This window comes from Carettochelys insculpta, chromosome 6 (genome assembly GCF_033958435.1).
Source record: "Carettochelys insculpta isolate YL-2023 chromosome 6, ASM3395843v1, whole genome shotgun sequence".
Taxonomy (NCBI): domain Eukaryota; kingdom Metazoa; phylum Chordata; order Testudines; family Carettochelyidae; genus Carettochelys; species Carettochelys insculpta.
The window spans coordinates 32,239,123-32,252,951 of record NC_134142.1 but is presented as its reverse complement, the minus strand read 5'-3'; the positions used below and the strand labels follow the sequence as shown (position 1 = coordinate 32,252,951).

The 13,829-nt window shown below is 40.2% G+C and overlaps 1 protein-coding gene across 2 annotated transcripts in view; it reads right to left on the bottom strand.

The window, feature by feature from the left end:
* Positions 1-13,829, bottom strand: part of RPS6KA5 (ribosomal protein S6 kinase A5) — a 154,676-nt gene that overhangs the window by 15,685 nt on the left and 125,162 nt on the right. The window contains exons 13-17 of one of the 2 annotated variants that reach the window (XR_012645911.1): positions 12,574-12,765; positions 11,699-11,858; positions 9,296-9,459; positions 1,381-5,585; positions 99-1,097 (exon numbers count right to left, since the gene is read on the bottom strand). Coding sequence is in view for 1 of the 2 variants with exons in the window: in XM_074996632.1 (XP_074852733.1) it covers positions 5,432-5,585; positions 9,296-9,459; positions 11,699-11,858; positions 12,574-12,765 (670 nt within the window). In the remaining variant the exon portion in view is untranslated. Of the gene's footprint in view, positions 1-98; positions 1,098-1,380; positions 5,586-9,295; positions 9,460-11,698; positions 11,859-12,573; positions 12,766-13,829 lie in introns of those variants that run through there. The other variant, XM_074996632.1, reaches the window with a different exon arrangement.

The following is a 13,829-nucleotide window of genomic DNA, read 5'->3' as shown; positions in this document are numbered from 1 at the left end:
AACCCCTCCCACCACCTTACCTCCGCATGCTCCCAGTCCCATCCCAGCCCCAATGAGGACCCCGAGGCTGATGTGACTTACAGCCCTCTACCCACTTTTAGGAATAATGCCCCCCTGTCCTCAGCCCCCCTCCCCCTCAAGTTGAGATGCCTCCATCCCATGACCCTAGCTCCCCCGTATATGGTCGGAAACAGTTGTTTAAATTGCACGTAGTTCTATTTCCAAAATCTGTTTTCAACAGTACTCTATGCTGTTTAGTAAAACAGTTTTCGGAGCACCATTCCTGTGTCTCTCCTTATTGGGTGGAGGCTGGGGAGTGGTCGATGAGTGGGGGGGTTCATGGGAGGTATGGGGTGGGCTGCAGACTGGGAGACCCTGCAGGAGGTGAGGGGAGAAGGGCTATAGGGGGCCATGAGTGAAGCTCTCTTGGAAGGCCTCCCTTATCTACACCCTGTCATGGTGGGCTTGGAAGTTCAGGGCTGTGGCCAGCTGTTTATATCTGAGGCCGGCATCAGCCACCCAGCCCTGGATGAAGGTCTTGCCCTTTCTCTCCAGAATGTCATGAAGGTCACAACATGCCCTGACAACCTGGGGATCTTGTGCAGCCCAACATCCAGGCATGTGAGGAGGCACCTGAAATGGCCCTTCAGGCTCCCGAGACATACCCCACCAGGTAGCATGCTTGGTTGAGCCAGCTACTGAACAGCTCCTAGGTGGGGTCCAGGTGGCCAGTGTAAGGCCGCATGAGCATGGTGACATTCCTGATCGGGAGTTCCCACTGGTGGATGTAGGTCCCCACCTCCATCCTCTGGCAGAGGCTGGAGTTGCAAAAGACCCACGCATTGTGGGCCCAGCCTGACCAGCCTATGCAGATGTCAATAAAACATCTCTTATGTTCCACCAGGGCCTGCAGCACCACCAAGTGGTAGCCATTGTGACTGATAAATCAGGCCACGGTGTGGATCCTGACACAGATGGTGATGTGGGTGCCATCGAGGATGCCAAAGTAGCGGGAGAAGCCAAAGGCGGTGAATCCAGGTCCCCTATGCAGACGACCTTCTTCAGCAGCATCATGTTGATCACCTTGACAACCTGCACTGGATGGAGATCAAACATACTTGTGAGTGCATGATGGGGTGTCCCCAGGCCTTGGCAGGCTCCCCTACCCCCTCCTGGCCCCCTTCTCCCCCTAGTCCTCCAGCCTCATCTCCCCTACCAGATCTGCGTGGAGGTAGGGCAGCATGGTCCCCTGAGGGTGGGTCCCCCTTGCCCCTTCCACTGCAACCCCTTGCAGCCCTGACCCCAATCCCCAAGGGTCCCCCTTGCCCCTGAGCCCCCTCACCCTCCCTGTGCCAGGTGTGCGACCCGAGTGTACCTTACCTCCACGAGGACAGCCCCGATGGTCACCTTGACCTCCCCAAACTGGTGTCCCACAGAACAGTAGCTGTCCAGGGTGACCAGCCTCCACACAGTGATGACAACCCACTTCTTGAGGGGGAGAAGAGGCTGCATGCAGGTATCTTGGTGTCAGAGGGCAAGGGTGAGTCAGTTGCAGAGCTCCAGGAATGCCTCCTTCCTCATCCTGACATTTGCATCCAGTGGCTGTCATCCCAGTCACCCATCATGAGCTGCTCCCACCACTCGGAGCTGCTGGAGTCATTCCAGATGCACCAGATGACCCTGGGGCAGGCGTGGCAAGACCTCAGGGAGACTCGCCCCAGCAGGGTGTCTCTGCTACTGGGCGAGCTGGGAGGGTGGCCGCAAGCTAACCATGGCATGGATGTGATCCTGGTCTGGCAGCTGCTGTGGGTTTACAGTTCTCTGGTGTGGGCTTCTGGTTCCTGCAGCAGTTCTGCTCCGAGGTCTTGAGCAAGGCAGGCCTCAGCAGCATGAGCAGAGGGGTGCTTAAAGGAAGTAGCTGGCCAGAGCTCCCAGAAAGGCTGCCAGCTATGCGGCCCCATCTGTGGTGTTTCCTGCGCCATTCTTTCAAAAAGGTGGCTGGGGCTATGTGGCCACTCTCTTTCAAAAGAGTGGATCGATCTTTCTATCCACTTCATGCGTGTGAACACCATCGTTCAAAAAACATTTTTTTTGGCAGAGATTTTCCAGAAGAATTTCTTTCCAAGGATTGCTGTAGCATAGACGTAGCCCTTATATGGAGCACCCAGAGGGACACTCCTTGAATTAGCATTTTATTTTAAGTAGGGGAAAATCTAGAAGTATATATACAACAAGAGCTATATGGTGCTTGATTCCACCTTGTGCAGAGGTTTCAAGGTGTCTTTAACTAAAAGTATAAGTTACACCCACTTTGTGCCTTCGTACACTAATAGAGTAGTATAAAGTAGCCTTAACATAAATGAACATCTGATATGTTACAATATTATACCCACTCTGCACAGGCATAAATTAACGTGCAAGAAACAGGGCTATAAAGAATCAAGTTCATGGTATTTATGCCTGGGTACTGTTTGTTCTCGTATTAAAAATTAAATAGGTGACAGGCAAAACACTGTACTGTACCTGTATTGTACAGAAGAAAAGCAGAGTTTACATCCAAATATCCTCATGTAAAAGAAAATGTCTTTAATGCAAGAGATGTGTATCCATTACTGTGAGATGCAATAATTCCAGAGTCCCAGTGTAGTCTAAAAATGGTGTAACAAAGTATTTCATAGATGCCTGTGTGATAAAACAATAAAAATACAACTGCACTTTCCTCAGGAATGAAATGATCACTCCTTTAACTGATTTTAGCAATCATCCATAAAGATATTCTGACATAAAAAGTCCTTTTCCAAGTTTCCCAAGCAAGGGAACACAATATTTTATCATTTACATTTTAAAAGATTAAACTCGACAGGGTTGATTCATTCAAAAAACTTTTTGCATTTAAAAACTGCTAATTTTTGTTTAAAAAGTACTTGAAAAACTGTACATCAAAATATCTCAAAGTGCAGTTTACTGAACATTACAAACTGTCTGCATCACAATTTGTTAGCACTGTTTGCATAAATAAGTAGTAATTGCTGTTATGGTTTCCTGGTATTTATGGTAGGTATTGGGAAGAGGGAATGTCTCTGTTTACAAATGACATTACCCCCAAGAAAGTATTCAGAAAACAAATCTTAATATATTAACATTAGTTTAAAATTGTTTGTGTTACCAGCATATAGACTGATCTTTAAGATTAAACATACTAATTCTACATAAACATTCCAAGTGTCTCAATAGTAACATCAACCTAAAATTAATGCTGCAATTACTACTCACATTCATGTAAAGAAAGTAGCAAATAAAGTAATTCACATCAGCAATTCTCAAATTCTCAAAATGCTGTCAATAATAATATTAAAGCAACATGGAACAAATGTTGGGTTTCAAAACTTCTTGGTTTTGTTAAACACGGTACTTGTAAAATGGCTGCATTTCTCAACACTGTTATCTGGTGTAATTAAATAAATCCATTGATATAAACGATTCCTATAACCTTTTTGCATAGAATTTGCATTAAGTTTACTTTCAAATGCCACAAGCTGTTAATAAAAACTGTTGGTAAAATAAGTTCCAATCTTGCTAACAAATTACACATGCTCTGTACACCATTAGTTTCTTAACTATAATGGGATGACTCGCACGTGTAACTGTTTACAGAACTGGGGTATTTAGTATTTAATACTTGTCCCTAGTCATTTAGGTGAGCAGTAGAAGTGCCCTGCATAAATTTATAAAATATGCTCTTCAATATAAAAGCATATCAATGGAAATGTTTCAATAAAAGTCACATATTTATCATTCTAAACAGGTTATGTACATAATATACTACTACAGCAGGAAATACCTTACTGCAGTACAACAGTGCACAGCTGTGAAACACAGTGTTCAGTATAATATCCCTTTAGTTTTCCCAGTGTATAAGTGATTAATAACTACACTATACAATATGCCCAAGTCTACTTATTTATTATGTACATGATAGAAGCAAGATGTGAGGAAGGAAGTGTAATGTAAGAATTCAGAAAAAGCTGGCAAAGTTACAGTGTTTCATCCTGCCAAGTGTTGAGCACTCTTCCAGACATGCTACGAGACCACAACTCCCACTGAAATCAGTGAGACTTGAGCACTTCTCAGTATCTCAGAGTAGCATGCATGTGGAATCCTAGATACATTCTGAGAGAGAACATCAAAATCATTTGATGCTTTATAAAGCAAAAACAAGAAAAATATATTTCAATTATTTTACAATCAGTCTTAAGCTAACTGCCAGGTTTTTGCAATACAAAATTAAAATAATAGTTTAGCTTCCATACAATGTGGAACAAAGATTGAATTTGGAGTTTCTGGATCTTTTTTTTTTTTAAAGATTCATCTTAGTATCTTAAAGTTACCATATGAATATAAAAGATAAGCCCATTAAAGCTGTTCCTTGAAATAGATATCTGAACACATGAGCATTTTTAGAAGTGTTCAATAAAAATTTAAAGTCCTTTCTCTAGTATATCATTGGCTTTTGGAACTTGTAAAGTTTTAAAAATGTATATTTTCTAGAAATAGAAATAACAAAAGCATTACAGTGCAAAGTCACCTCACCTTGCTAGTCATATATTATTTAGATGCAAAAGAAATCTAAGACTATTATATTCTGAGTAACATAAAATCCAACTTAAAAAATAAATTTGTAAAACAATATAAAAGGAGTACCATGATGCTCAGTTCTGTTCTTAAATTCCAGAACAAGGTCCAGATTCCAGTCCATCCTATGCACCAACACAAGGAAGTTAAAAGAAACATGTCCTCTTGGTTTGGTGCCCTGTACTGCCATTTCTTGTGCGCACAGGGAACCAAAGAGGCTCTGACTCTCCTTATTCAGGGGGAGTCCTGATTCTGCTCCCCACAACATGCCTAGTGGTGAAGTTACATCAGCATTTCCAAACTATTTTGCTAGTCTTTAAAGTGCTACTTGACTGCTTTTTGTTTTGACAGCATTTCCAAGTATATATTGCCTTTGACAATATATTTCCTTCCTGGACCAGTGGGGAAACTGGAAGGAGATTATGACTCTCACACTTTTCCTCCAGGAGTAATACTACTAAACTATGCAACAATAATCCAGGCCTAAGGGAGTGCAACATTGATTGTATTCACAACATTATAATCACTGGACTTGGTCTGAACTAGAACTAAAACCAAATATCTTGAAACAAAAAGCTAAAAAGCAGAACTGAAACAAGTTCTTCAACACAATAAATATATCCCTGTAATCCCTCTGTTTCAAGGATGAACAGGTACTAGCAGGTTTATCACCTCTTAATTGTTCAAGAGAGGATATATTATTTCTATACGTTTCAGTCAGAGAACTGGAAGATGGTTTCTGGGTTATTGCTGTCTACAGGATTTGTTGGCTGCAGGGTTTTTGTTGGTGTAATTTTACCATGAGAATGAGAGGAGGAAGAATGTGAACTTTCACTGGAGCTGCTACGTGTCTCTGTGCTTGTACTTGTCTTTTTCATCTTCCTTCTTTTCGCAAGAGGTGCCTTGTCAACATTCTGGAGACAAAATCCTTCCCTTTTGTACTTGTTAAAGGCCTGTTTCAAAATAAAAAGGTAATTACACACATTAATAAAACATTTAAGAACTGCTACATTTGTAATAAACTATGAGTTTTATGTTTTATTATTTCTCCAGTGACGTAACTTCACCACAATTTTAAAACCCTTTAAATGTATATGTATAAAATCACTGATGTGCATCCCTCTCCCCACATATATCTTATTCTTAAATTATTCTACTAAGCCTCAAATATAGTAAAATATAATATTGACTGCTATCTACACTTAAATTAGAATTTTAAACATTCTTTTTTTTAAAAAAAAGCTTAGATCTCTGCAATTGCTAAATAAAGACTGTTTACTCCCACTTTTTCCTTCTTAGACTCTCTATAATGGCACCATGAAATATAACGGGTTTGAACATACACTGAAGTTAACATATTAATGTTCAATCCATCTGCAAACTTGACACCATCAGTTTCAGACTGAACAAAGACTGGGAAAGGCTAGCCAACTACAAAAACAGTTTTTTCTTCCTTGCTGTTCACACCTCCACATCGGCTGCTGGAAGCAGGGACACATCCTCCCTGATGAATTGACCCCATTAACTCTGACCCCATGAAAAAACTTGCACATACACAGACAGACATCATCTTCCTCTGCAAGTGCAAACAGATGGACATCATACCAAATGGACTAAAGGGGAAAAAATCCATTCCAATTGACATACTACACAAACTATGATGAGAGATTTCCTCATGGGGCCACAATAGTGGTACCCTTAACTCACCCAGCAATACAGTCAATCTTTCCAACTACACACTTAGCCCAGCAGAAGAGTCTGTCCCATCTCGGGGACTCTCTTTTTGCCCCACCACCCATACAAACACGATACGGTTCTGCGGTGATCTGGAAACCTACTTTTGCCATTTCCAAATACAGGAATACTTTTGACACAACACTGAACAGTGCAGTGACCCACAGATACCCTCCTACCAACAATACAAGAAGGAGAACTCTGTGTGAACTCCTCCTGATGGTCGTAACAACAGACTGGACTTCTACACGGAATGTTTCTGCCCATGTGCACAAACAGAAGTTGTGGAAAGCAGCATTGCTTTCCTCATAACTTCAGCCATGCAGAATACAATGCCATCCACAGCCTCTGACAACTCTGACATTATAATCGAAAGGACTGACAAGGGAGGTGCTGTTGTCACCATGCATAGATCAGACTAACAAAAAGGAGGCTACCAGGCAACTCTCCAACACCACATTCTACAGGCTACTATCCTCAGATTCACTGAGGAATACCTAAAGAAACTACACTATCTGCTCAAGATACTCCCTTCAAAAGCACAGGAACATATCTACACAGACACACCCCTAAAGCCCCACCCAGGGTTATTCTACATATTACCCAAGATCCATAAACCTGGAAATCCTGAACGCCCCATCATCTCAGGCATTGGAACTCTCACTGCAGGACTGCCTGGATGTGTGGACTCTCTGCTAAAACCCTGTGCTAACTCCTAGCTAGCTTCAAGACACCACTGACTTCCTGAGGAAACTACAATGCATTGGTCATCTTCCTGAAAACACCATCCTTGTCACCATGGATGTAGAGGCTTTCTACACTAATATCCCACTCAAAGATGGACTACAAGCTGTCAGGAACAATATCCATGATAATGCCACAGAACAGATGGTGGCGCAGCATTGCAACATCCTCATGCGCCACTATTTTAGATTTGGGGACAGTTCAGACCTTCAAATCAGTGGCATTGCTACAGGCACCTGCACGGCCCCACAGTATACCAACATTTTAATGTCTGACCTGGAACAACGCTTCCTCTACTCACATCCCCTAGTGCCCCTCCTCTACTTGCGCCATACTAATGACATCTTCATCATTTGGACCCATTGGAAGGAGGGTCTTGAAGAATTTCACTATCATTTCAACAGTTTCCACCCCACGATCAACCTCAGCCTGGACCACTCCACACAAGAGATCCACTTCCTGGACACTATAGTGCTAAGTAGTGATGGTCACATAAACACCCTATACGAGAAACTTACTGACATCTATGCTTGCTTCCAGCTTCCATCCAGGGCACACCACATGATCCACTGTCTACAGCCAAGTACTTAGGTACAACCGCATTTGCTCCAATCCCTCAGACAGAGATAAACACTTACAACACCTTTATCAAGCATTCCTAAAACTACAATACCCACCTGAGAAAGTGAGGAAACAGGGTGACAGAGACAGGCCCGTACCTAGAAGCCACCTGCTACAAGACAGGCCCAACAAGGAAAGTAAGAGAACACCACTGGCCATTGCATACAGTCCCCAGCTAAAATCTCTCCAGTGCATCATCAGTCATTAACAACTCATCCTGGACAATGATCCCTCACTCTTATAGACCTTGGGAGGCAGGCCAGTCTTCTCCTAAACACAGCCCACCAACCTGAACCAAATTCTCACCAGCAATTATACACCAGCAAACAGTAACTCTAACTCAGGAACCAATCCCTGCAACAAACCTCAGTGCCAACTCTGCCCATATATCTATTCCAGCAACACCATCACAGGACCTAACCACATCAGCCACACCATCAGGGGCTCATTCACCTGCACATCTACTAATGTAATAGATGCCATCATGTGCCAGCAACGCCCCTCTGCCATATATGTTAGCCAAACTGGGCAAACTCTGCATAAAAGAATAAATGGACAGAAATCAAATATCAGGAATGGTAACATCCAAAAACCTGTAGGAGAACACTTCAATCTTCCTGGACACTCAGTAGCAGATTTAAAAGTAGCCATCCTGCAACAATAACACTTCACAAACAGACTGCAAAGAGAAACTGCAGAGCTACAATTCATTTGCAAATTTGACACCATCAATTTAGGATTGAACAAAGACTGGAAATTGCTGTCCAACTACAAAAGCAAGTTCGCCTCCCTTGCTGTTTATACCTCCATATCAGCTGCTGGAAGTGGGCCACATCCTTCCTGACTTAAGTGACTTCATTAACTCTGGCCTTCCTCTTGACTGGCACTCCTTTTTGTGTGCCTGTCTACCTGCCCCTGGAATTTCCACTCCAATGCATCTGATGAAATGGGTCTTTGCCCATGAAAGCTTATGTTCCAATAGATCTGTTAGTCTAAAAGGTGCCACAGGACTTCTCGTAGTTTTTGCTGATACAGACTAACATGGCTACCCCTCTGATACTATGTTTGTAGATTATTCTTCGTAGATGAAGTTCTGAAAAAAATCTTACATTTTCATTTTTGCTTGTAATTGTATAACAGACTTATTTTTAGAGAACTAATATTGATATCCAAAAATATTCTTTAGAACAATATGGAAGGTAATCAGCATATTACACACATATTACAAAGCTTTGTTTAAGGTCCTTCTCCAAACTTGTATATTTATATTGTAGCTGTTTCACCAACATCACTTCCCCCAGTGATGCAAATATGCTGTCAGAATCTATATTCCTTTCTCAATTTCCAGTTTTGACATATGTGTTACATTATATTCTTTCATGTAAGTTTTTGGCGAAGTCTACATATTACACTGACTTCATATTTCTGTGACTGACAATACACCTATCACAAAACTCTAAATGTAAATATATTTTTACAAACAAATGCATGTAAATCTAAATTCTAGGCTGACATAGCAAATGTTTAATATTTAAAATTAAAATGCAAGACTTTTTAAGCTTACATGGAAGGTTGCTTTGACGTATGTATGTACAGCAGCTCCTGAAGAGCCTAAGTTATCAGGAGTCATTAAAGGATTGGATGACAGCTGGCTCCCATCTTGAAGCCATTCACTATATCTCAAGCTGGACATTTTAATTCTTTTATTTGGATCCACTGTAAGAAGTCCTAACAGAAATATATTAGATATTCTGAATCCAGGAGCAATTATTTTTTTAAATACTGTGGATAAAGTAATTGTTAGAGAACATAAAAATAGAATAGTTTAATAAATCATAATTATATTTAACTTAGATATGGGCCATAAAATATTGACACAGGGTTGTGCAAAAGGTTGTACAAAACACTTTTTAACAAAGAAATGAACCAAGTGCTTGTAATAAAAAATTAACAATAAGAAATTAAGTATTCAATAACTGATATTGTTAAAAATTATAAACATTGATTTTGGATGAGCTGATAATTACTGATTGCAACACGCCCCACCCCCAAAAAAAGAAAAACAAAAACCTACCGTACTTTGGTTTCCTGAAAAAACGTAAAGTAATAAAGCACAAAAAACTGAAGAAATATGCGAGTACATAACATGATACTTTACTTCTACCTATCATCATCATCAATAAGCATGGGGTCAGCGCCCATTGGTGTCTGATGCCTCTCTCGCTATTCTTTTCCATCTTTCCCTGTCCAGTACGGAGTGGCTTAGTTTCTGGAGACTAGCTCTACACCAATCAACTATATCATCTACCCATTCCCTGTGGGGTCTGCCTCTCCCGTTCGAACTGTCCATTATGCTGAATACTAGGGTCTTGATATTTCGTTCATTGCTCATTCTGCAAATATGCCCAAATAGTTGTAGCTTCCATGTTATAACGTTACGCAGCAGAGTCTCTTTCGGCTGTATCTTTCTATATAATTCCTCACTGGTGACCTTCTGCACCCATCCTATTCTCAGAATCTTTCAATAACAACTCCTTTCAAGCACCAGTATTCTTCTTTTTGAATCTTTCGTTATCACCCACGTCTCACATCTGTACAACATGCTGCCGAATACACATGTTTTCAAGACACTCAGCTTCATTCCTAAGCTAATTGCTTTGCTTTTCCAGATGTTATCCAGAGCCTTCAAACTTGCTCTTGCTTTCGCTATTCTAGTTGCTATTTCCTTCTTATAGTCTAAATCATACATGATGTTGCTCCCCAGATAGGTGAACTTCTCCACATCTTCTAGTTCAATACCATCTACACTGATTTTCCTTCCTATTTCCTTATCTCCAAATACCATCAGTTTTGTTTTATTGATGTTCATCAAATCAGTCCATATAGCTTCGGTTCCTCGTTTAGCACCTGCACTGTTTTCACGAGCTTCTCCTCATCTTCCTCAATGATAACTATATCATCCGCGAACCTCAAGTTGTTAATTCTTTTCCCATGCAGATATCCTTTCTACCTCTTCCTTGATCTTGTCCAACGCTCTCTCCAGATGTGTGATGAAGATACTTGGAGATATTAGATCTCCTTGTCTCATGCCTCTACTTGTTTTAAACCAACTTCCCAATTCCCCGCATGTTCTCACCGCTGCCTCCGCATTGTCACTGATATCCTTCAACAACCGTCTCAGTCTGCTATCCACTCCATAGGACTCCAACACCGCCCAAGTCACTTTCTGATCTATGCTGTCGAATGCCTTTTGAAAATCGATGAAGCAAGTGTATATGTTCTTGTTCTTTCGTCAAGCTTTCTCTGCTATCAGTCTTAGTGCCAATATCTGCCATACGGTAGTTCTATCTTTCCGGAACCCCGCTTGCTCATCTGCTATATGTTCTTCTATCTGCAATCTTAGTCTCACCATCAGTATCATCATCAGCACCTTGCCTAGATGACTTGTTAGGGCAATCGTTCTGTAGTTCTTGAACTCCGATGTACTTCCTTTCTTGTATGTTGTCACTAGCACACATCTTGTCCATTCCTTAGGTGCCTTCCCTTCTTTCCATGCTATATTACATAGTTGGTGTATTTCCTGAATCATGCTTTCTCTGCTGTATTTGATCATCTCTCCCATGATCTTATCATTTCCAGGGCTCTTGTTGTTCTTCAGTCATTTCACTGCTTTTTGTAGTTCCTCCTTCGAAATATTGGTCTCACTCTCGATGCTCAGTTCTTCAATCAATCTCTCTGAGACACTCCAGTCCAAATGTGCTTTGTATAGATCGATGCAATCTCTCTCTCGTCCATCACTGCACAATCTTCTCCTTATTCATTAGCACTTCTTTGTTCTCATCTTTGATCGCCATCTGCATTGGTTACCATTTCCTCTTAATATCCCTAATTGTCTCATACACCTCCCTGGTCTTACATTGTACTGAATGCAGCTAAAAGAAAATATGAAATACCCATGGATACATACCTTGTATCAAATCTTTGGCTTCTTGAGATACATTCTTCCAGGCTTCTCCTTCAAAGGAGAATTCTCCCTTTTTAATTTTCTTCATAATTTCCAATGCACTGGTGCATGTTAAACCTTTGTCTTGTGACTGGAAGGGTACCTGTCCTGACAGCATTGTATACTACCAGAAGAAAAGGAGAACTAATTAAGTACCACACATTTATTGTCAACCTTACTACAGTATTACTGAGTACATTAACCTAACTCAATATTCAGACATTACTATTTGTAGAATAGCAACAACATATATATTCCAACTAATAGTACTTTAATAAAAGTTACATTTTTTTCTTTAAGGTGTGCATGGCTTAAAAAAGGTCTTTATTTAGAGACCTTGTTAGCAACATGGGCTTACATGTCTCAGGACTATTGCAAATATACAGATTTTATGTAGCGGGAAGCAGATACCATTTTAGTGTTATTTCAAAATAAATTTTCTATAAAACAGACTGTAGGTTGGCTCTTTTTATAAACTGAAATAATTTTAAGAGAAAAATTTACAGTTATAGAGGTCTCAATAAATTTATTATTTCCTTTACACATATAAACTGTTCTAACTGGGGAATATTCCAAGCAAAATTAATCAAATTTCCCCCCCAAAAAAATGAAACCTAGTTCTAGTTCTACCTCGTTAAATGCCTCCAGTGCACATCCTAGCTTCCTTCTACTATATGTACAGCAAAAAGATGCCCACGCCGCATTCCAAAATAATGTCTATGCAATTCTTATCTGGGACAATGTCAATCCCTTTTCATACATTCATTTTAACAAGAAATTAAATTCTGCTTGTGTTATGGAACTATTAAAATACATAAACCACACAATCAGCCACTCACCAAAATGACCCCCAAACTCCAGAGATCACAGGATTCATCATAGCCATCGTGATTCAAAAGCTCTGGAGCAGCATAATGAAGAGTAAAACATGGAGTCTTGAGAGGCTGATTATCAGGTGGTTTTAATCGAGCAAATCCAAAGTCAATTATTTTTATTTCTGAATTATCATTTTCATCTGTGAACAATAAATTCTGAAAAGCAAATGCAAAGTAAGTAAACTAAGTATAATTTAACAAGTAAAAATTAACAAATTAAAAAGATATCAGTTTAAACTGAACTGATTAATAATCATAAAATAATCGGTCCCTAAGAACAGACAGGCAGGCCAATATGGTAGGGTTTTGTTTTTTTTTTGTGGGGGGGGCGGGGATCTGCAAACATATCCTATTTCCTCAGAATAATTCAGAATAATATTTTTTTTATAACTCCATCACACTGTTGACTCATATTAAAGTTGTGGTGCACTACAGCCGTCAGACTCTTCTCTGCAGTGATGCTGCCAATGCAGTCATTCTCCATTTTGTATTTGTGCATTTAAGTTTCCCTTCTTTGTGCAGCACCTTGCATGTGTCTTTACTGAATATTGTTTTATTGGTTTCAAATCAAGTCCCTAAATTCTAGTCTCACCCTCCATAGTACTTGCAACCTCTTCTCCATTTGATATACGATTTTTATAAGAACACTTTCCATTCCATCATTCAAGTCATTAATGAAAATATTAAATAGTATCAGACCCAGAAAAGACCCTTGCAGAATCTTACTTGATATATCCTCCCCGGGTGACTGGGAACTACCTATCTATAACTACTTTCAGAGTACAGTCTTTCAACAAGGTATAGAAGCACCTTATAATAATTGCATACAGAACGCTTGCTTTTGAGACTTAGGTGAAAGCATGCCAAAAGCCTTACTACAATCAAGCCATATCATGTCTACTGTTTCCCCATTATTTATGAGGTTGATTACTCTGTCAAGGGAGCAGATAAGATTGGTTTGGGATGATTTATTCTTAAATCCACACTCGCTACTGCTTATCACCGTTTTTATTATATATATATTATTGTTATTAACTGATTTTTAAATAATTTGTTCCAGTAACTTCCTAGGCATTGAAGTTAGGCTAGCTATGTCCTTCCTTGTCTTAAACTAGATATCATGTTTAACCATTCCATTCCTACGGAACCTCGCTCTTCTTTTATGGGTTCTTGACGACAGCTAATGCTTCAGAACAAAAACTTTTGTAATACTTCAGAAG